The sequence below is a fragment of the Carassius gibelio genome, chromosome A14, assembly GCF_023724105.1.
Source record: "Carassius gibelio isolate Cgi1373 ecotype wild population from Czech Republic chromosome A14, carGib1.2-hapl.c, whole genome shotgun sequence".
Taxonomy (NCBI): Eukaryota; Metazoa; Chordata; class Actinopteri; order Cypriniformes; family Cyprinidae; genus Carassius; species Carassius gibelio.
This window is the reverse complement of record NC_068384.1, coordinates 13699209-13723701: the sequence shown is the minus strand read 5'-3', so window position 1 is coordinate 13723701 and position 24493 is coordinate 13699209. Positions and strand designations below refer to the sequence as shown.

General features: G+C 35.6%; 2 protein-coding genes across 5 annotated transcripts; both read left to right on the top strand.

The window, feature by feature from the left end:
• Window positions 1-2781: 2781 nt before the first annotated feature.
• On the top strand, window positions 2782-8450 carry simc1 (SUMO interacting motifs containing 1). Of its 3 annotated transcripts, XM_052615299.1 has the most exons (11): window positions 2782-3145; window positions 3368-3394; window positions 4063-5349; window positions 6072-6322; window positions 6478-6547; window positions 6660-6823; window positions 6918-7010; window positions 7407-7538; window positions 7714-7870; window positions 7969-8053; window positions 8170-8450. In XM_052615299.1, exons 1-11 carry the CDS (start codon window positions 3017-3019, stop codon window positions 8391-8393), a joined length of 2619 nt encoding a protein of 872 aa, XP_052471259.1. In that variant the 5' UTR covers window positions 2782-3016; the 3' UTR covers window positions 8394-8450. The 3 variants fall into 3 exon arrangements, with proteins under 3 accessions (XP_052471259.1, XP_052471261.1, XP_052471260.1); XM_052615300.1 differs by lacking the exon at window positions 3368-3394 and having other exon boundaries at window positions 2785-3145; XM_052615301.1 differs by lacking the exons at window positions 3368-3394; window positions 4063-5349 and having other exon boundaries at window positions 2783-3145.
• A 509-nt stretch (window positions 8451-8959) lies between these two features.
• LOC128027568 (CCR4-NOT transcription complex subunit 6) lies at window positions 8960-21414 on the top strand. 2 transcript variants are annotated; one of them, XM_052615298.1, is made up of 12 exons: window positions 8960-9241; window positions 10252-10373; window positions 10489-10675; window positions 11600-11685; window positions 11768-11872; window positions 13305-13364; window positions 13467-13624; window positions 14608-14762; window positions 14882-15036; window positions 16306-16539; window positions 17124-17330; window positions 17642-17784. In XM_052615298.1, exons 2-12 carry the CDS (start codon window positions 10262-10264, stop codon window positions 17650-17652), a joined length of 1470 nt encoding a protein of 489 aa, XP_052471258.1. In that variant the 5' UTR covers window positions 8960-9241; window positions 10252-10261; the 3' UTR covers window positions 17653-17784. The 2 variants fall into 2 exon arrangements, with proteins under 2 accessions (XP_052471258.1, XP_052471257.1); XM_052615297.1 differs by having other exon boundaries at window positions 8965-9241; window positions 17124-17326; window positions 17642-21414.
• The last annotated feature ends 3079 nt before the right edge of the window (window positions 21415-24493 follow it).

Sequence of the window (24493 nt, the reverse complement as noted above, 5' to 3'; positions counted from 1 at the left end):
AATTTTGACCACAAGGTGACACTATCTCAAAACATTATGCATACTTTCAGGTCATGGTCTTGATGGCACATAAAAAGTTTTGTAATGGTACACCAATGCATTCATAAAATATAGCATTTTATATCATAATAATCTATTGTAGTCAATAGCAATTTCATGTTTGGTTCAACTATAGCCCCAACAAGAGGCACAATCTATGACATTTTATTATGTGTCCTTAGAGTGTGCCCATACATGTGTGTCAAATTTGGTGAAAATATATAATTTTGTTTGGGAGTTTTTTTAAGTGCTAAAATGCAACGTTGCACAAACCACTGACATTATTTTCATTTCACTGCTGATCATATGCTCTCCATATAACTATGTACGTGACAAATAAAAAATCTTGAATCTTGAAACCATTAAAGGGGGGGGTGAAATGCTCGTTTTCACTCAATATCCTGTTAATCTTGAGTACCTATAGAGTAGTACTGCATCCTTCATAACTCCAAAAAGTCTTTAGTTTTATTATATTCATAAGAGAAAGATAGTCTGTACCGATTTTTCCCGGAATAACACGAGTGGCTGGAGGAGTGGACGTGTGGGCGGAGCTAAAGAATCACAAGCGCCAGTAGGCTTTTGCGTTGAGAGCGCTTGGAAGCTGTGACATTATGTGAGGACAAAACCAACCAAAACAAACCATGGCTAACAGTCAGATTCAGCGTATATTTATGATCCAGAATCAGATCCCGAGGCTGAAACTGAACGAGAGCAGCAGCAGCAACGACTCGCTCCGAGCGGGGCTCGAACCCAAGTCTCTGGCATGGGAGGGGACGCACTAACGAGGAGGCAGAGATATTTTAAGCAGTTTTACTCACCGCCTGCGGTTCCAACACACGATCGTGGCCCTTTTTCGTTGGGATTGCATCATCCTTAAGAAATAAACGATACGCAAATCCGTCGTCAAACTGGGCCTTGTTTGTAAAACAAGCATCTTCGAAATGCAGGGAACAAACAAAAACACTTGCACAACTCCGTTGATGCTCTGTAAAAATAAACTCCATCCACTGGTTCCTTAATGCTGTTTTTTTGGTAATCTGTGCAGGGTTGTCTTGCCCTGGCAACTAAAAATACACTTCTTTTGTGACATTTCGCGACGCTCTCTCTCTGATCACTGAATGTCTCTGCTCTCAGTGCTCTGCTATAAGGGAGCGCGCGCTCTTCCGGCAGACGTGCCCTCAGGACCCATATAAGGAAATTCCGCTCCATCTAACGTCACACAGAGCCATACTCGAAAAAAACTTTCCGAAACTTGTGACAAACCGGAAGGAGTATTTTTGGAACAGAAATACTCCTTCAAACGTACAACTTAATTTTTGAAACTTTGTCCATGTTTAGCATGGGAATCCAACTCTTTAACAGTGTAAAAAACTCAGTATGCATGAAATAGCATTTCACCCCCCCTTTAAGCAAAACCTGGCATGACGAATATTTTATTTTACCACTAGGTGGTGCTGGCTCAAAACTTCTCAGGCTCCTTCAGGACATCATGCTGATGACCCATACTAAATTCTGTAATGATACATCTATGTGTTCATTCAACTCAGCATGATGCAAGTTTTGTTCACTGCAGGTAGTCTCAGTTCATGCTTGTTATAACACACACCAACCCTGTGTTCTATTCAGAAGGGCTCACCCTAATGCCCTAATTCCTTTAAAAGGGTTTACCCTCCAGAGTGAGAGCTTTGAAGGGTTGTAGGGTGTAAGGGACCTAACAACTGTTTCTTGAAGTGCCCTTCTGCATCATCATCATGTGCCTACACTGAGGCACCATCATCATGCATAGAATCTACGCAAAGGATCATTGGAGCCCAAAGTGTCCATAAGTTGTACCTTTGAAATCCTTCATTCCGAAGGGCCCTATGAAGTAGCCAGTTTTGAGCACTTTGGTTTGGAATGAACCTTCAATATATTCAAGGGCACCTAAGTCGTGGTATTGACAGCCTGTGACATGAACCCACAACCTTTGGATTAGGAGTCAAACTCTCTAACCACTAAGACACAACTTCCCCGTTTGGTTTCAATATGCCAGACCATTGCAGACATATCATCTCACATCTCACAGAAGAAGCTGAAAATTCAGAACTGAAAGGAAGAAAATATATTTTAAAAAATATATTAAAATAGAATAATTATTTAAAGCTGTATTATTTCACAGTATTGTAATAATATTTTTTAAACAAACAAAACAACCTTGCTAAACTATAGTATACACGAACACTAATTTGGCAGTCCTTTAAATGTTTAAATGGCTCTTAAAGAAAATAGTTTGTGATGTTTTGTTTTTGGATAAATCTTTTGATAAATAAGTAAATGTTAATCGACAGAATTATATAGACATCTACGTGATCTTTGACAACAGGCTGTCATTTAATAAACAAACTATAAGGTGTAAGAAAAATGGAAATGTCAGAGATTGAACCCGGGGCCTCACAAAGCCTATGCAAAGCATGCGCTCTGCCACTGAGCTACATCCCCTTAAGCTATAGAGGTAAATCAGTAGCTAATAAGTAAGCGTCCTTAACGAGACAAAACCAATATATTGTATATTGGCCAGACCGACCTACAACATGGTACTGAGTTCGAAGCCCATAAACAGATGTATTGTTGACTTAACGGGAATCTAAGGCGGCGTGCAGCGTAAATAAATCTTTCTGACGCAAACAAGGCATAGCTCTGAATCATAAATCCACAAATCCAACACACTTCCGCATAAACCAACAATATTTCACTTGCGGAAGTTCCTTCGTCAAATCCTACAATAGTGAAACCAAAACATTTCCACCTATGTGACACTAGTATTGATATTTACATCCGTGCATATTTGTTTTCATAGAGGATTTCTTGAAATAAATAGCTAAACAACAACGTCACGATTGATTTTCTCTGCTGGACGAATTTTTGTTGTTGTTGTTGCTCAAGACTGTGCTCTGTCAGTACAAACATGATTAACATTTGGACAGGGTGAGGCAGGATTATGGAGGATATCATTTGTGTCAGCTCGGGCAGCGACGACGACTCCGATTTAGAGGTTATAAGCAGTTATAATGATGACAAAGAAGACCCAGTTCCGTTCATTCAAGCACAATGGCTTTCAGTCACACCTGTAAGTTTATTCAACAATTTTTTTTTGCAGTTTTTCTGTAGCCTACCACACTCACAAATTCTGCTTTTTTAGCAGCTTGAACTTTTATCAGTTTCTATGCAGAGCATTCACTTTCACGTGGTTTCCATATGCAAAAAGACATATTTGTTTAGAGTGATGCGTAATCTTATTCTTGTTTCTACACGTGGTTTTTGCTTTTTATACATGACGCGCGGACCATAGCTGCAGGAGACGGTGGCACGCGCACAGGTGACGTTATTTCGAGTTATTTATAATTTTTTAAAAAGACATTTCCATCAGTTTGCGGAAAACCGCAACCTTCAAGAACAAAACTAAAGATTTAATAAATATAATTGAAATATTTAAATAAAACAGACGATATTTTATTCTAAGTTATGATAGCCTACGTTTTGCTAATCGTATTTCATTTTAGATTTCATTTTAATTATTATGATATCAATGCAGTGTTCATCGTTAAATTGACTAATGCGAGTTTAGAAGATTACACTGCATTTTTAGCTGCATTTTATATATAGCCTATTGACCAGTCGAGTTTAACTGACCGCTCATCCGGGAAACCAGCGTTATCAGAGCTGTGCTCTTCATGTAGCTAATTATAAAATTTCAGCTTTAATCAGTATTTAATATCTATCTGTTTATTTCTAGCAGTTTAATGTGCGGGACAATGTACAGCAGTTAGCCACTGTTGCAAAATTACAACCCCTTCAAGGAGGCTTGATAGCCTTGTCAGTGCTATTATTTTGTTGTCAGTGCAATATTTTTGACATAAGCTACTGTCCAACAGCCACATGCTCTGTAGTTATCAATACTGGCATTAGCCATAGAAAAGTCCATACCAATCTTTCAATGTATTTCTTTTGGTTTCTCCCACTTTATTCGTTATTTGTTTGTCTCAGGTCCTCATCGATATCACAGGCCACAACTTCACCCCTCCAAGGCAAAGATGCTCAAAAAGAGATACATGCTCCACCCTAGAAGTTATAGATCTAAGTGAAGACGATCCTTTTGAAGATGCTGGTGTGCAGAAACCATTCCCAAATTTGCCATCAGTAGAAAGCAGAGCCAAGAAAGTGCATGTAACACTGGCATCTTTTGGAAAAGCTCAAGAATCAAAATCTCAAACCTGTATTGGCGAAGATGTGGCTAATTCAATGTGTTTTGTAGGAAGCAGTTTGCAGTCTGTTGCCTCTAAGTCACTCAGTCAGGAGAGGACTCTCACAGATGTGCTCCAAAGTACAGAAGATTATTTGCATCAAGATCCAAATTGTAATTCAAACTTGTCGTCTGAGCAGCTAAGCTGGGATATGTCTTTAGAACATTCCAGGTCCAGTGATAAAAGTAAAAATCCATTAAAATGTGAATCTGAGGCATTAAAGAACTCTATTGCAGATGCATCACAGAACACTAAAGACACACAGCTTACTTCACCAGCTGTCTGCAGCATAGAAGCAGATCAAAAAGACAATCTTGACTCATCACAGAAATGGGAAGACAGTGTTCTCTCTCCTTACAGCCTTGACAGTCCATATTACTGTCCGAGTGAGGTAGATGCTTATATATTCTCTGATTCATCCATTAAGTCTGAAGATAATGATCCTCCCTTTACAACATGCAACAGTCAACAGTCATTACAGACCTCTGAGTTTCCTTCTGCTTTTCATAATGCATCAATGTCCAACGCACTTTCATTAAAAGAGGATGGCAAAACAATGAATAACGTAAAAAATGAGGACCTTCATACACCGGTTCATCCCGGGCCTTCGTCTCCCTCCATACCTACCTCATTTAGAGCATCGCCTCCCTGGAGCCCTGTGGTTTTGTCTAAACAGAGTAAACCCAACAGTCCCACTTCCACAGAGATTCTTGCCAGTGACACAGCAGCACATTCGCCTGATCGGTCTACACTGAGCTCACCAAGTAGCTCCTTCAGCCTCTTCATTTCGCAGGCCTCCTCACCAAACCTTCCAGAGAAAACAGAGCAAAAGAGAAATTATTCAGATGCAGGCTCCCCAGAAAGCCCTCCCATCAGCCTTTGGGACACAAGCAGCGATGGCGACAATGAAAATGTCCCGGATAATATGGAGTCAGATCTTTCTGAAAACAATTCAGAAGATAGACAACACATCTGTCTGACTCAGTACAGAAAATTTAGTCAGGGCATGAGTGGGACGATTCCACACATGGTAATACGTTTTGATATGCACATTGACATTTTAATAAATAGATTTAAAGGGATACTCCAAAATTCTGTCGTCTAATTATGCTGTCACAAATGATTTTTTTTCTTCAGATGAACATAAACACAAGTTTTCTTTACAAAAATAATCCATGTGAAACTTGCATGAGAAGAGATGTAAAAGCACAGAGGACAGTCATTTCTTTTGCTTCACAACATGCATACATGAGTTCAAAATATACGCCATTAAATTGACTTTTTATGACTTTTTCTGAAACTCTTCAGGTTCATCTAAATATAAATAAATAAATATAAATTTATGCATTTAGCAGACACTTTTAACCAAAGCCACTTACAGTGCATTCAGGTTAACATTTTTTAACATGTGTTCCCTGGGAATCGAACCCACAACCTTGCACTGCTAACTCTGCTCATCTGAAGGAAGAAAGTCATATTTACTCACCCTCAACCCATGCCAGATGTGTTTCATGTTTGGGTGGAGTATCAGTTTAATAGACAAAATATTGATAATATGGTTGTTTTCATATTGGTACTCTGTGTATGCATAATTTTAACATAAATCATACAGTATTTTGTGTTTACCTCAATGCTTAGGACCAAAATTGCAGCAAGACACACCCATGGGTCTCACCCTGAACATGCCAGAGAATTTTTGATTATCCTACAATACGAAATAGATCTCAGTCAGTCAATTTCTGTTTTTAACAGGATGATGATGGGGAAGATGGACACTATGGTCCCGCTGAGCCTCTATGCCGTCAGAGCCTTAGCTTGGTCTACAGCACTATCGAGGAGAATTACCCAGAAGGCACTCTTCAGCTGCTGTCTGACTTCATTCAGCCTCGGTATTACCCACCAGTGGATATTACGACACACCTGCTCAGGGGGATTGTCTTAAACCCACAAAGCCCTGATGTTTTAGTCATAGAGGCCTATAACCTATTGATGAAGACTCAGAGGTGAGTGTGACCACAGCTGCAACTTCTTGATTTAAAACAGTTATGGGAGTATGAACAATTTAAGTCTTCATGAAAAAGTCAAATGTAAACCAAAAATGGTGTATAAAACGTATAATTCATGTTTATTTTAGAAGTTGTTTGTTTTATATGTTAAGATACCATCCTGTGGATGCTTCAACGGTCCCATGCGATTGGGAACTGGTGAAGTCAGTTATGAAAGAACAGGTAAATACATTTAACCCTTAAATAAAAAAATGGCATTAAGTAAAGTTAAAAATATTATTAGCTAATGCTTTTATTTCTTCAACATTCCGTGCGTCATTATTCCTGTCTTAAGGATGAGACTAGGAAGTTGCGGACAGAGGTCCAGAACATGCTCCTGCAATATATGTTGCAGGTATTAGAAGACGATTTTCATTTTAAACTCCGATCTCAGTGTCTTCTTCACTCTGTTGCAAAGAAGATGCTTTCATTCGGCAATGAAACAATTGGGCAAGTCAAGTGAGTTATATTCTCTATTTTGGAGCTGTTTTTATTTAAGGCCCAAATTTGCAATGGGTTTTGGCTTGGCATAATACTTTATTTTTGTTCTTAGGGATGTAATTGTTTGGATGATGAATGCTGCTAAGGAGTCAGTGAACCACTCAAAAGATGTGGAATACCCAAAGAAAGAGGACAATTATCTTAAGTATATGAAGTGATATTTTTTTTTAATTATTATATATTATACACTACCGTTCAAAAATTGGGGCCAGTAAGATTTAAAAAATCTTATTCAGCAATGATGCATTAAATTGATCAAAAGCTACAGAAAAGATACTTTCAATGTTGCAAAATATTAAAATAGAACACTTTTTAAAAATCGTAATAATATTTTACAGTCTTCCTGGTTTTTTTTTTTTTACTGTATTTTTGATCAAGTTGATGAAAAAAATCTTCCGGACCCCAAACATTGAATGGTAATATAACATCACTTTTCTAACAGTGATATATTTTTGCTGTGCAAGAACAGTCTGTTAAAAAACAGCTTGGATTGTTCATTCTTTTTTCGCTAAATTGATACATTTACTTTATTTTGTTACAGGATTGTGTTATCTCTTCAGAGGATGTTAACACTGGCCTTGGAGGTGGACAAGAACCCCAACTACAGTTCAGACAAACTCTCAGAAGAACTCTTCACTTGTCTTAACAGAATGCATTCTTGCAGGCAGATAAGGCAAAAAAAAAACAGAGAACCAGTATTATATCAGTGCTTGCACTATTCTACATTTTGCAATCATTAGAGCTTTATTGCATGTTCTTTAAATGAAAAGTTGTTGCTGTTCTTTGTATTATAGCAGTGCATTTATGTACATTTCTATCTATGCTTTCTTTCTCATCGTGTGTGCTAGACTCTTGTTGCTGAGAACTCTGGATAGCAAGCTGCTGAGATGCAAGTTGTTGAAGCTGCTGCTGGATGAGGCTTGTTCTCAGAAGACAAGCTTGCCCATGTCTCTAAACTTGCTGCTACACTACCTCAAGAGCTCCACACTGGCCTCTGACCCCTCTGTAAAAGATCATTGCACTATTTTATTACAAATTAGCATTTTGCATTGTTATTCTATATAACAGCTGAACTCGCATGCTCTCCCTGCATGGTGTGCCAGGATGGAGCAGAGAAGTGGAGAAAATGGGATGAACTCCTTCAGCTTCTGTGGATGCTGATGCTCAGTTATGAAGAAGTTGTGACAGGTAACAAACCAGTGCTAACACAGCTTTTTCAGTCAATAAATAAATAATTTTAAGTGATTAAATATAGTCACCATTGTAGCTTTTAATTTACCTTACATTTAACCTTTATTCCCCAGGTCATCTACACTTCCCCATTACAAAGCGTTTTGATAGGAGGCATGCTCCTATTTGGACAGTGAATGATCAAGTGAAATGCTCAGAAGTGCAAGAGGCAGTGGGCACTTTCCTGTCACGTGCAGCCAACGATATCGGCCATGCTCTCTCCATGGAAATGCAGGATTTATTATCCCAACTACAAGAACACATAACTGACATGTCCAGTGTTACTACAAGTCATTAAACCTTTTATAATAAATTTGTTTTGACAGTTTTTTAAATAAATGTATATTTTATACAATTTGTGTGTTTTTTTACTGAGCAAACCGACAAAGAACAATTATTATGCTCTCCCCATTATATAGATGAATAGATGAATCCCGCACACTGCTATAGCCTGTTATTTAAATATTGATGCAACATTTTGGTCATGCAAGATGCAAACTTAAGGATTTCAAATGTTGCATTGAAATATTTTTTTTTTTTTTGCAAGCTATAGCAGTGTGTGGTGTTTTTGTCAGACTTATAACTTATAAATTCCTGTGCACCTGCTTACTGTATATGGTTTTCAAGGAATTGTGTGGCATTTCATTTATGTTTCGACATTTTAAATTGTTTTGTGTGCAAAATGTATAGTTCGCCCAAAGTCGAAGTCCAAAATCATAATTTATTCATACCTTAAAAATAAGAAAATTAAGATGTTCCCCTCTGTTCATTCGCTGCAAATGATCTACATCAATAACTTACACGTTCAGAGCATGTTCCATCCAAAAAGTATTAGTCAACATTAAGAATGAAACGGTAGAAGAAGAATGACTACGTCTCAAATTCTAACGAGCTGCATACAAAGACAACATTTTCTAGGCCCACAGGTGCGTTCTGTGTGGGCAGCTCTCTAGGATTTGAGACAGAAACGAGCAGCTCGATATGGACACATGGACCCTTGTTGTTTTGGAGAGCAGCACAACAGCTGCACAAAACCCCTCCGCCATGATGCTGCGCTGCCTCCCGTAGCTGCACAGCCACACGAGCGAATGAATTAACGCCGAATGAGACACAGAGCTGACTCTAGGAGTTGTTATGCTATTGAAGGTAATTCTGAAATATTATTTCTAAAGACTTCCTGCTGATATGAGTCCCCATTTGTGTTTGTTTCTAAGTTAGCTATAGCTACACACTAGTTAGTCTCTCTTCGTTCATATGCAGATAATATTATAAGCAATTATTATTTTTAAAACGTGTACAGTATTCCCTAAACATTTTACTGAACACCTATTCAAGTGTTAATTTAGAATATATGTTAAATCTTTTAGAAGGCTGCACCTTTAGCAGCTTATGGCTAATGCTGATAGCTGTGGGAAAATATTAGTTCTTCAGTAAACAGACGCAGTGGATGCACATTACTTTTGCAAGTGTATGATATTTCATGTAATGTCACTTTGTGAAGTCCGTGTATTATAGTATTGATGAGTTTAACTGGGCCATTAGCATAGCAAAAAGCTAGTTGTTTATTAGCTTGCGTGCTTTGTGGCATTTCTACTAAGTTTTCTTTGACATGCTCAAAATCGTTTAAATATGATGTCAACTAATTAGCGTGGTTGTGTGTGTGTAACGTGTGCAACGTGTGCAACGTGTGCTTAGTTCTTGTAAGGAGCTAGTAACTTAGTTGTCAAGTTAGGTTTGTTTTGACAGTTCCAGTTAGCGAGGTCATTTAGCTGCCTGTTTATATTTTACTTTTAATTAAATGCTTGTTATATAAAGGAAAACATTTTAACATTTTGAATGCTTATGTATCCGAGTTATTAGTAAAATACATAGCTGCAAAAACAGTTTTCAACGTTGATAATAATTATATGAAATGTCTTTAGACAAAATCAGAATATAAGAATGAGTGATAGTTATTGTTTGCTTGCAAGACAGCAGCAACAATCACTACACAACATCAAACTAGTATCTGCATATGCACATCATACATATTATACTCAGAAAATAAACAGCTGTGTTCTTGTTTGGATTGTAAACAGGCTTTGAGATGTCTGAATCATGCCATGCAAATAATTTGTCTTGTAATATAAATCTGATTAAGTATTTGTACCTTACAGGGGTCTAGGAATGCCCAAAGAGAAATATGACCCGCCTGATTCCAGGCGAATGTACACGATCATGTCCAGTGAGGAGGCAAACAGTGGGAAAAAATCCAACTGGGACGGCCTTGAAATAACTGGTATGTCTGAAATTAAACCCTCTGAGAGAAATCTCAAATTCAGATCGCTTCTACAATGAAAGTGAAACATAGTAACAAAGCAGATATTTTTATTAATGTTTGTTGTATGTCTCAGGTAATGTTCGGAGTCTCAGCTCGAGCCTTTGGTCGCTCACTCACCTCACTGCTCTGCACCTCAGTGACAACTCCCTGTCACGCATCCCACCTGAAATTACCAAGCTGCACAACCTTGTGTTCTTGGACCTGTCATCCAATAAGATCAGGAGCCTGCCAGCAGAGCTTGGCAACATGGTGTCTCTCAGGTGAGCTGCTTGGAGCGAAAGCTGCGTTATTCTTTCCATGGATCATTTGTTCCATTTAACGTGTTTACAGCAAAGAGGGGGAAAAAAATGGAAAAAGGCCGTTAATGTTTTCATGAGCACATTTGATGAAACTAGATCACTCCAGACAGGGTTTCCACAGTCATGAAAATGTCAGGGAATTTTGAAATTGTGATTTCCAGGATTTCCTTATCTCAGTGTTATAAATGTAAATAGTGAATTTATGAAATAGTTTGTTATAATTTTTTAAATATTTGCAATTCTTAAAAACAATTATCTCTTTGAATAAATTATTTGTTAACACTTCAAAATAAAGTTTCATTTGTTTATTTTAGTAAACTTGTGAACTGTTATTAATGACCATTAGGTTTGAGCAGATTTTTTTTTTCAATCTTCTTTAACTTTTTTTTTTTTTTTGAAATTGTACAACACACTTGTAAATTATTTTAAAGTGCTTTTTAAAATATATTTTGGTTTTATTACATTAGTTAATATGAACAATACTTTTACAGCATTTATTAATTTGAGTTAATTTAAACATTTTAATACATTTGTTTAAATCAAAAGTGTTGCTGAATATAAAATGTAAAGTATAAATAATTGTATTTTCCATAAGTGACATTAGCAAAGTTAAACAAGTGCTGTAAAAAATAGTTGTTTGTTAGTTCATGTTAGCTTATTCAGTAATGTTTACAAATCGTATTTGTTATGATTATCATAAATGTTAACAATGATTTTAAAAAAGTCCTTATTCAGTCATCACAAATGACATGAGAGTTGTGATAATACGTTGGTCAAGATTTTACTGAGAAGTTTTATTTATTATTATTATTATAATTATAAAAATTATCTAAGCACGAAGCTTGTATATTATTAGTTTTCACTTTTGTTTCATGGTTTCCACAGGGAACTACTTTTAAATAACAACCAGTTGCGGGTTCTGCCGTTCGAATTGGGGAAACTGTTTCAGTTACAAACACTGGGGTTGAAAGGTGAGTGGTCATCGTTCTGGTGGTTGACATCCTCACTGTGTTGAGAATGTTTCCTGCTGATTGTTTGTGTGTGTCTCTGCAGGCAATCCACTCACTCAAGAAATTATGACTCTCTACCAGGAGCCAGATGGTACCCGGCAACTGCTGAACTACCTTTTGGACAATCTTGCTGGTGCTATCAAGCGCAGTAGGTGTCACAGAAAGTTACTAAACAGTTAATTAGTCTATGTTTTTTTTTTTTTTTAAGGTATTTTGATATAGTGTCATGGACTGTTGTCCAAGTGAAGTAATATTCACTGTTAGTGTTGCGTGATCTATCAAGTATTTACAGTATGTTGATGAAGATTTTTGGGGGGGATTTAATGTGAAATTTCCCAAGGACTTGTGTCATATGTCTTTTTTTTCTTGCAACTATTTGTTATATTACAGTTTCAAATTTTGAAAGGTCAGTTGCATTGCATTTTTTTGTTTTTGAAATATGTATCTTGTGCTTATCAAGTCTGCGTTCATTGTTATTATTTACAGATAAAAGTAAAAACATTCACATTTTGAAATGATCTTAATTTAAAAAAAAACACGATTCGATTCACAATTTTAATTTCACGATTCGATTTGATTCCAATTTTTTTTTTTTTTTTTTTACAAAATGAGATTTAAGACAAATTATAGATTAAATGTGTCCTTTTATTATTGCTTGGAAAAAAATGCTGCATGTTTCTTTCAGAAAATGTAAATATAACAGTATTATAATATACTAATATAGCACTTGCATATTATTGTTCTTTTCTTGGTTTCGATTGCTTTTATTGTCCTCATTTGTATGTCGCTTCGGATAAAAGCATCTGCAAAATAACAAAGTGTAATAAATTACAAAAATAAATTTACATTTTAAAACAAGGCGAAAAATCGAATAATAAATGTTACACAAATGAATTAAATACTTTCATATAAACAGAATAAGGCTTTGTCTGTGCTCCTTCCATTTAAATTGAGAGGCAACCACTGCATTTTAATCATGATCCAAACAAAGATGCTGCATGCATGCAACATTAACGCTGCACTTATGAACTTAAATATGCATTATACAGTGTCAAGATGAAAAGAAGAAATACCATCTAAACTTTTCTAAAGACAGTAAGTTCCCCTCAGACAGACATACATATAAACTCCTACCCCTAAATGAATGTAGATTGTTTAGCATCTCAACCAATTTGAATCATCACATATTTACATCGATTTTCAATCAGCTCGCGGTTAATCGTTACATCCCTTGTTATTACTTTCACTTTTGATCAATTTAATATCTCTTTGCTGAAAAACTGTATTTATTTTAATAATAGTTTCATTTAACAAAAACGTTCTGATCCCGAACTTTTGAATTGTAGTTTATGTATGATGGTTTAATAAATCAAATAATGTATTAGTTTTGTGTAGCACTAATTTGTTTTAAACCTGTTTAGATTCACAGATTTGATTCTAAATTCTAAAATCATTGTCAGTGTGGCTTTTTAAAAGCTTTTTTTTTTTTATGTTCAATTAGAAAATATTACTTAAAACTGCACAGCTGATTCACATTATTATCCTGAAATAGATATGCTTTGTCTTTTCAATCCCAACAGAGCCCCCTCCGTCCAGGTCCTGGATTGTGCTGCAGGAGCCTGAAAGGACAAGACCAACCGGTAGATGTTTTTTTTAGTTTTTTTTTTTTTTTAATAGTGTAACATCATTTAAAATCTAAGGACACTTTGCCTAATCCTTCTTTCTCCTCTTTGCTTCATCAGCTCTGTTAACTGTGATGTGCTATAATGTGCTGTGTGATAAGTACGCCACACGCCAGCTCTACGGCTACTGCCCTTCCTGGGCCCTTAACTGGAGCTACAGGAAAAAGTCCATTATGCAGGAGATCGTCAGTTGCAATGCAGATATTATCAGCTTACAGGTATAAGAACTTATGTAATCCTAAATTTCTAATGCAGCTGTACTAGAATTTCATAGCTTGTGGTTACTTCTTATTAGCAAAATGTGCAGTACAATTACAACGTCTCAGACCATCCAAAATGGCTAGTCAGTCTTTAAAGCTCTTTAGAATGTATCATAACTGAAATGCGTTTAATGTAATTTTATATATATATATATATATATATATATATATATATATATATATATATATATATATATACATATACACACACACACACACACACACACACACATATATATATATATATATATATATATATATATATATATATATATATATATATATATATATATATATATATATTGTAAATTCTTATTCTTGTTTCACATGATAAGCCACTGATAACCTTCTGGTGTATTTGAGTGTGCCTGTCCTAATAGATGAAGTGCTCTCTTTGCGTTTTGTTTCTTTAAAGGTCACTTTATTTTAGTTCAGTGATTCACAACAGGTAGCTCTGAATAGTCAATTCATGTATACCCCTACAGTACTGTTTGTCAGAGTCACTTAGGCCACATATACACTGCATCGTTCAAGTGACCCAATTCCGATTTTTTCCTCTAATGTGGCACAGATCGGATATGACCGGTGAACGTGTAAGCAGGAAAAAAACGCATGGATTCCGATATTCTCAGATCGGATTCAGGCCTCATTCATATGTGGCAATGAATTGGATACGTGCATTTGCGTGTGCCATGTAAGCAGACAAATCGGATATTCCCCAAATTTTAATTTGCATTTTATTTTATTCGCATCTGCATCCATTGTATTTCGTGCTTTTCTTTTTTAGCAGTGCATAGTGTAAATGCAAAAATTGGATATGGGTCACTTTTAAAAGATTATGTAAGCGGGTCGTCAAAAAAACCAGATATAGTCAGAAAATCGGATTTGGGCATCAAGACCTGCAGTGTAAATGCAGCCTTAGTCTGCTGTGTCATACGCAGGAAGTGGAGACAGAGCAGTATTACAACTACTTCCTTTTGGAGCTGACTAAACGGGGATATGATGGATTCTTCAGCCCAAAATCCCGGGCCAGAACCATGTCTGAATCGGACAGGAAACATGTAGATGGATGTGCAATATTCTACAAGATTGAAAAGTGAGTAAAGTAAGACTCAATGGTTGAGAAGTGTGGTATCAGACTCTGTCTCAGAGGTTTGATTCAGTGTTGTTTTGAATGAACTCATGGAACTTGATTTTTTTCTTCTTTGTTTTTAGGTTCAGCATGGTGCAGAAACACACAGTAGAGTTTAACCAGCTGGCTATGGCCAATTCAGAGGGCTCAGAGGCTATGCTGAATCGTGTCATGACCAAAGACAACATTGGAGTGGCTGTGTTGCTTGAGCTAAAGGAGGAGTTAATAGAGTTGTCGTGTGAGTATCTGCACAATTCAGATTTTTTGCATTGTGACATTATTTTCAAGATAGTTAAGCACCCTCCTGCCTTATTCTTTTTATCATAATGCAAAAAATATTATATTATTATTAATTTGTACTGTAGAAAAGATTATACAATAGTGTACACTAGTGTTTGTGGTCATGTGGTATGATGTTATTTTTAATAAATAAATAAAAATGAATATTTATTTATTTATTTTGCAAGGACACATTCAATTGATAAAAAGTGACATTGAAGATTTTCTTTAAAAAAAACTGAACCGCACAACTGTCTTTAACCATATCAGCATATTAGAATGATTTCTGAAGGATTATGTGACATTCCTGAAATTCAGCTTTGCCATCACAGGAATAAATTGCATAAAAAGAATTGTAATATTTCACAATATTACTGTTTTTGTAAGTGGTTGTGGTGAGCATTAGATTATCTTTGGTCCTTTCAAAAGCAGAAACTCTATAGCCAGTTATTTGGTCAATCTTACGTCTTAAGTTAAGTCACATCCAAAATGTTTAGGTGTTTTTGACTCTTTGCTTTGTCTTGAAAAGCAAATGAGCTCAGTTGTTAAAAAAAATATATATATATAATTTTAGCTCCGATTTTAGCTTCTTTTAAAGCTCATAATGGACAAGCCCCATCTTACACCTCTGATCTTATTATTATTTTTAATTCAGCTTCTAAATCCCTCAGATCGGCCAATAAAGCTCTTTTATATGTCTCACGGTCACAACTTAAACTTAAAGGTGACAAGGCCTTTGTGAAGTTGCTGCTCCGCGGTTATGGAATCAGTTGAAAGTCGCTGCCACCTGACATCACGAGTGCTTCTTCTATTTCTGTCTTTAAATCTAGTCTTAAGGCACTTCTTTATTATATAAATTTTCCTGATTATTAACTTAAGTAATAGATTAGTAACATTTTTTATTTTTCTTTATTTTATGATTGCTCTGCACAGCATCTTTGTCAGTGTAAGCTAAATTTAAATATGCTCTATAAATGAAATGTTAAAATGTTAAATTCAGTGAAGTTTACTGTATAGCAAGTCTCCACTGATAATATGAATTGCAAAATATAAAAACTTTTGCAAATGTAATTTCCTATTTTCCACACCATTTCCAAAAAGCTGTGTAATTATTGTAATATGTTTAATTTATTATATATTTCACTACATTAGGCTCATCCAGTCAGATTTTAATTGAAAACAATGTCTTTATAAAACATTTTCCAATTGTTTCCCTATTTTTCTACAGCAGGGAAATCTACCCTTGCTATGGAGAAACAGCTCCTTCTAGTGGCAAATGCTCACATGCATTGGGACCCAGAATATTCTGATGTGAAGCTGGTGCAGACCATGATGTTCCTGTCAGAGGTGAAGAATATCATAGACAAAGCCTCCTGTAGTCTGAAGCTGTCCTCCGTATCTGGAGAAACCAGCAGCATCCCTTTGGTGCTTTGTGCCGACCTCAACTCACTTCCTGACTCGGGTAAACCTTCTTAAAGCCAAAGACATGCAAAGTGTTTGTGTTGATAGAGGCGTTTTAGAGTCTTGAAACAGATGAGTAACTGTTGTGAGTTTAACAGGAATAACTACTTTCTTGCTCATTGTGACATGATCTTGGGAAGCATGGAATCCGGTCATAAAAATTGAATTTACAGTATAATTCTGAATGTCACAGAATTTGGCAAAATTTGGATCAATTAAATAAAAGTAGGGCTGTACAGTTAATCATATTTAAATGTAAATATTTCAAATTAAATATCTGAAGTTTTATGAATGAAACTGATTAGGTATGCACACCAAAAAAACAACAACAGCTGATTTCTGATTTTAATACATTTTGGTTAAATTGTGTAAGCTTCATGCTTTAAATTAATTAGACACATTTTTTTTTTATTTACTTAACTTTTGATTTAATAATTTATATATATATATTTTCAAGCACATATGAAACAAAAGGCCAATTATATTTATTAAAGTAAATCAGGTTGATTTTTTTTTTAGTTCTTGTTGTGTTTGATACACGTATGTTGGTCAGACATGTTTAATGAGTTTCAAATCTGATTGTAGGTGTTGTGGAGTACCTGAGCACAGGTGGGGTGGACTGCACACACAAAGACTTCAAGGAGCTGCGCTACAGTGACAGTCTGACCAACTTCAACTGCAACGGCAAAAACGGCACATCTAACGGGAGGATCACACATGGTTTCAAGCTGAAGAGTGCCTATGAGAACGTGCTTATGCCTTACACCAATTACACTTTTGACTTCAAGGCAAGTACGTTGAGCTCAAAGTGACAGCCATTGTTTAGAGTGTACGACTAGCCATGTCAAATACTTTGGTACCAAGACAACTTTACAATAAAATCTAGTTATTATTTCTACATGATCAATAGTACCTATTTTTGTGTCTCAATCTCTTGGTCCAGTATTATACTTTATGACAGAAAAAGCACTTGACATTGGAAATATGTTACATTGCGCTGTTGCTTGCTCTGCAGTGTACCGTAACATGAGCAGAAATAATGAATTGTTTATTGTGATTCAACGATGCATTTTCACAACTCCCTTTTTTTAAACCCATTTTAGGGTGTCATTGACTACATCTTCTACTCCAGACCACAACTGAACGTGCTGGGTGTCCTCAGGCCTTTGGACACAAACTGGCTCCTGGAGAACAATATCAGTGGTTGCCCACACCCTCACATCCCCTCAGATCACTTCTCCCTGTTTGCACAACTGGAGTTGGTCCTGCCTTATACTCCCCTTCTCAATGGAGTCCACTTAGCTGGGCACAGGTAGTGAGCCCGTCTGGCCACAGGTGGCGCTGCAGAGTTACAGTTCTTATAAGTTTTCTGAAAAAAAACAAAAAAAAAACAATGAAACCTCTAAGCAATTTATTTATATATATATATATATATATATATATATATATATATATATATATATATATATATATATATATATATATATATATATATATATATATATTCATTCTCTTTTTTTTCTCTCTCTACTGTCTTTATTACTTTGTTAGGGTCCAACATGTTTCTATTTGTCAGGGAGTTTTTGTTTTTTACTATTTGTTAAGCTGTAGCTGCTTTTATATTTATTTATATATATATATTTGTTGCATTATTTCCTCCCATAGGCTGATATTGTCATACTTTCAGTTGTTGGGCATCGCTTGTGTGCATGAAATGTGTCCAAAATGTAAGAGAAGGGTAACTCATTTGGTCACACACTCAAAGGAATTGCAGACTAATTAAACTGCTTTTACGGTCAGACTTTAATACTAACAAACAGACATTGCTGCAATTTTGGTCCTGCAAATAAGCATTCATCTTTTTTTTTTTTTTTTTTAATTCAGCGTCAATTTAAACATGTTCTTTAAAGTAAAATTTCCACTCAGACTTGCAGTTGTATTTGATTTCTTACACACTTGTGTAACTCTCCTTTGGATGAGTGACCGATGTGTTTTACAGATCAAACTCTAAGTCAAATCTATCCCCAAATGGAAAGGCGAGTGGAAGAGAGCTTTTCCACTAGTGTGGTGCTGAAACTCGCTTTACATCGGTGCTTCTTCTCCTGATGTTTTTACTCTCCCATCAATGGTGCAATATCTAGAACGTTTTAGATGTTCTAAGCGAGGGCACGGTTACAGCATGTTTTTAAACAAGCTTAGACAACATAAAAAAAGCACTTATTTGTCCTTCTCCCTCAGGTGGTTGTTGGAAAGGTGTGAACTTAATCGTGCTAAAGGTAAACCAAATTATTTTAGATGTTTTGATTCCGCGGCTATACTTTTTGCACACTTTTCTTTTAACCCGTTCTATGGAGGCTGGCTCTCTTTGTTTCCTTGTACGACAGGCTATGTGAATAATTTAAGCTGCGCTTGCTCTCACTGTGTTTATAAACAGGAGATTTTTATTAGAAAGGGAGGTTTTATATAAGAAGACTAACCAGGGAGTCTTTTAACCAGCGATTTCTCACTGTATTGTGTTGAAAAGGATTTCCCATACCTTTTTATCCTCTCATTACACACATCCTGGAAAGATCTGTAGCACTGTCCTTAAGGCTAGTACTGCTCTGACCTAGCCGTAGCCACCACCTATATTGTATCAGAAAGGTCCTCCCAGGTCTTTGTACAAAACTTAATCAAATATATATAAATGGACAGATTAAAGCTTGACCTGATTGTATATGAGCCACATGCAAGAATGTTTTTTTGTTTTTTTTATGTTTTCTTTTGTTTTTTGTACCAAGAATAAATTATGATCCAAATTTATATTGTATTGTACATTTTTATCAAAATGAATCTAAGCATACCAGCTTGTGTAAAAGACAAATAGGTTGTTTCTGGTTCTCACTGCCATACTTTTGCACTCATAGCTCATTTTGCACTCATTTATTTTCCTTTGTAAATTTCAGAGTACATGCTATTCTTGTCAATCCAATCGTTCATCTCAAGATATTATTTCAGCGTGTCTCGTGTCGTATACATGTATACATACAGGGAGGGGAATCGCAAAGCTCCATAACATGCCATCTGTCTGTGTGAAGTCAAGTCAATAACACTTCTGCCATTTCTATATATCTTGCAGCGGTGTATCTGTCCTGCACACTCTTCGGTGAGCAACTTCCCATCCACTGGTCAAAAAAAAAAAAAATCTGTAGTTTTCTTTTAGATTGCGTTATGCTATCAATGTATCTCCATCTCTGTGAGGTTGAAGAGTCTGTAGAAATCAGGTACTAAGAATGTTTTGATCTTTAGTTATCCAAATTTGATTTAAATGGCACCAAACATTTTCAAGTCTGATACACTTACATTTTCATATTCATATTATATAGCCATAATCTTTCCTGTGTAGTGCCAGTTTGACTTGTTCTTCTGAAGCCAATTGCATGAGTTAGATTGTCCTCATATGGTACTTCCATGTGGGATTTTTATTTTGAATAAAACCTTTAGTTCGGAGCCTTTGGACCAAATGATCATCTCTGTGATTTGTAAATGATGTCTGGCAGTGGTCTATTTGTTGTTGATGTCCTTTGGTTCACTAAACTGACATCAGCCTGACCATCACACATTTAACATGTCACTAATCAGTTTCTTTTAACTATGCAGCAGTATGGTTTTCACATCTTGTTTTGTTTGTGCAGTAAGAGCCAGAGCAGTCTTGTTATTTGGGGCCTCTTCACAATATTCTTCAGCGTTTTGTTTTGTCTTAAGTGACCATGATTTGTTAAAGGTATTAGTAGAAATGAGATTAGTTTTTTGTAAAGTGTGAATAAAATGTGTATTGCATATTTCCTTTCTACAAAACAAATCAATAGTGTTGAGTATGTGTATATAATGAATTATCCTGCATTATTGGTGTCTATTTGTGTTTAATGATCTGTTTCATAAATTATAACATTGATTATTGGTCCTATAACAGATTTACTTTTCTGACTGAATGGTAGAAAGACAGATGATGTTAAATCTGTAGATCGTCCTGCTTGTTAGTAGACAACTTCTTTGTGTAACTGAATGTTGTGATGGAGAGCTGATTGACACCAGGTGTTGTCGGAGATGGTGTCTTGCTTAAATTAAACCGTACGTTGAAGTATTTGACTTAATATTGGTGCAATCAGTGATAAGTGATTGTACTTGATGATTGCTGCTTAGAAAGTAATATTGGTAATTGAAACTAAATTTAGAGACCCTTGTGTTTACATTTTCAAATTATCCTTCCCGGACAAAGACATTAAATGAATAATAATAAAATAAAAATCTTAATTTTAGTAGTGCATATCCAACATCTATGCTTTGATATTAAGAAACTGCAATTAATGGATCAAGTCTTTCTTTACTGTCCTTCCATTTATTTTTCATTACCTCTTGCTTTCTTTCTGCTTTAGCCTTTATATTATGACAAACTTTTATAATATAATATCATTAGCTGGACCTTTTTTTTTTATAATTATCTGGATCTTTTTTATTTTTTATCTCAGAACACTTCTGTTTCATATAGTGGCCAATGTCAATTGCAGTAGTTTCTCTGTGATTTAACACTGTACATACCATTGTGTAGTACATGGGATCAACTCTTGTTTACCATTCAAGATAAAGCCAGCAGAGATACACATCCATAATAATAATAATAAGACTGATAAAAGTTTTCTTGATATTCAATGAATGTTAAATCTCGAATAAAATCTGAAAAAGGCAGCTCTTTAAAAAATCTCTGGAAAAGAATGGTAAACAACTATTTTCTCTCTGTTCTCTGTATTCTTATTTCTAGAGATCTGTAAATAGACGTTCCTTTACACTAATGTATTTTCCTATCTATGGTTGATAATAAATTCTTTCTGCTTCATTACCTGTTGTAATTTATTTTAATCTGCTGGAAAGTTTTGGACAACTCTTTTGAGTCCTTATGCTACTTATAGGTCAGGTCACTCTAATTCACCTGATGCTTTAATAGTGTTTTTATTAGTGGCCTCTTTTTTTATTCTCCTTAAGAGGCTTAATGAGATGTTATCCACAAGGTGGTGCCATGTGAACAGAAGGACCACAGCAGGCCCCAACCACACATCCAAGAGTTACAAATATGAGCTGAGAACATATATATATATATATATATATATATATATATATATATATATATATATATATATATATATATATATATATATATATATATTATTGCTATGTTGCTGCACACACACATATACTATCTAAAATATGAATAAAATGGAGGAATATTAATTCTCCATATGAATTGGGATCACTAGTGCCTGAGGTACCAAAACATAGCCCTGAATTACGCACAATTAAACTGTCCTGACAGCAGCTTAATAATCATGAAGGTTAAACAGAAAATCAGATATCATATGTAGCAAAGTGTATGATGAACACAAAGTTCTCATGGGAAATAACTCAAAATCGACTGCTATTAAACTCTGCAAATAAAACTCAGTGCTGTTGTAATTTTCATGATTGTTGGGGCCAACCTAAATCCATTCTCTTTATAAATGTTCAAGTAAAGGCATGTGATAGTTGATGCTTTCATTTGTCCTTGCAGACTTGTATGTCTTCTGTTTTGGCTTTGCTCTTCCAGGTCTTTCATCTCACAGCAGTAGGCCTTTATAGATGAACAGAGAGTCCGGTGTTTGAACCTGTTGGTTATTGCACTGACGTGGCAGAGTTCAAAATCTTGCTAAGTGTTAGCAGATGTGTGACGCTCGTTAGCAACCTTTCTCTTTCCTCAGATTACAGCAACGCCATTGCACCTGACCACAGTTCATGTAAAAACTGGAGTAATAGCTGTTGAATATTCAGCTTTGCCAAAAATATATTGAAATAGAAAACTGTTATTTTTCATTGTAATATTTCACAATACATATTTTATTTATTTAATTTATTTAGTATTTTTAAATCAAATAAAGGTAATCCAGGTGAGTTTAGGTTTTTTCCACCTAAAAGTCTTACTGAACCCAAAAATTTTAACTTTTCGTTAGGTATACATTATTAGTTTAGTTTATCCTTTTAAATATATACATATATTTTTTGCTTTTTCAAATATTATCATCTCATATATCTTCTAAAATCATTTTCCATTTTTTCTAGTCTTACTATTATTTATGGAGGTGTGATTCGACAGCAGCTGAGAGCAGGCTGCCCTCCTGGTAACGCGATTGGGCTAGAACGCACGTGCTGGAGATGTATTTATAGTCACAGGAGGAGCGTTTTTACTGAGGAGATGCACATGAAAACCGCATTCGTTTTTTTGCACAGCCCTAACATCTAGTTAACAAAGCTAAACAGCGTTGCCCTTTGTGTAATAAGTTACAGAAACTGTTAAACGCACCAACTTAAATAATAAAATACACTTACCGGTTGTGGTCCATAAACAACGCCTTCTCCAGACAAAGAGGGAACTGCTCCATCTTTCAAGAATAATCTTTGTGCAAATCCAGCATTAAAGTGATTGAGATTGAGAAAGTTGTCCTCAGCTAAATGAGCTGCACATAGTTTTACATGTGGATTATAATTTTCGGGAACGAGTTAAACATAAATTGTAACCATTAATTGTAACCATTAAAGTACAGCGTTCCTGGGAAGCCCAAACATAGATGATTGGACTCAGAAATGAAAAAAAAAACAGCGTTTCAACAACATGGCGACAAACACAAACAGCTCTTCCTATTTCTACGTCGGAGCGCAACAAGGCCACGCCCCCTGATTGTGAATTCATGTGGGCGGTGGTTAGTCAAAAAAACTGTTTTAGTGACGTCATTCCTGCAGGAACTAGAGGGCTGTAGTCCAAACGGGTCGTTTTTTGTAGGCGAATTGTGTTAAATCAAATATCTTGCTTGGCATTGAACTTTGAGCTTTAGAATTTTACAGATTTTGTTTATACTCTAACAACAACATTACACACTAACTAAAGTTTAAAACATGGAATCACGAAGAAGGGGACCTTTAAGATTTTATTTTTCCACCAAACAATATTTAAATAAACATGTATGTAGAAATATGTTCACAGTACCTTTCTACAAAATGTCTGAAAATACTAAAGAACAACTACATGAAATGAACTAATACTGCAATATTTTCATGAGCATCTCTAGGGTCACAAATGGCATTTGTCAGTGATGCTAATAAATGTTAGGCAGATGAAAAGCTCTTATTTTTAATTATCAGTGTTGAGGATACTGCCTTTTTCATGATGACTTTGGTATGCCGTCGTCTTGGTAAGGAGGGCCACCTTAACTTTCAGGGATTAGCCGTTGTCAAGGGTGAGACAGACAGACTTGCTCTTCATGGCAACCATGAAATTAGATGTGAAATACAAGGGTTTAGGTAGCCTTGAAGACCACAAACAACAGCTGAGGCTTTGAGGGGCTTCCAGTGACTCAACGCCTTTCCTCAGAGTGGTTACATATATTTCATCTTCACCATGGGCCCCTTTTCATTTCTTCATTATGACAGATGAGAGGTCCAGTGGTTGTCTTCAAGCACACCTACCATTATTATTATTATTTTTTTCATAATTTTTCCTGCCCATCCTCCTTGAAGGGATAATTCTTTCAAAAAATTAAATTCTGTCATTTACTCACTATTAAAGGGATCATCGGATGCTACATGCACTTTTACAAGTTGTTCTAACAGAAATATGTGTTGGCAGTGTGTGTACACAACAACCCTATAGTCAGTGGTGGGCGGTCTCTGCTTGCGCTATGAAAAATAAAATTATGTAAAAACATTTTTTATTATTATTTAAGTATCATTTACATTTGTGTAATGTCCACAAAATGGCCTATGATTAGTTTCGATGATGCTGAACAGGAATATCCTACATAAAAAAAGTCTGTGGCCAGCACTACAGATAGAGCTTGCCTATAGTTCAAAGACCTCGAATCAGATTTGTAACGAGCATTAGTGACAGAATCATC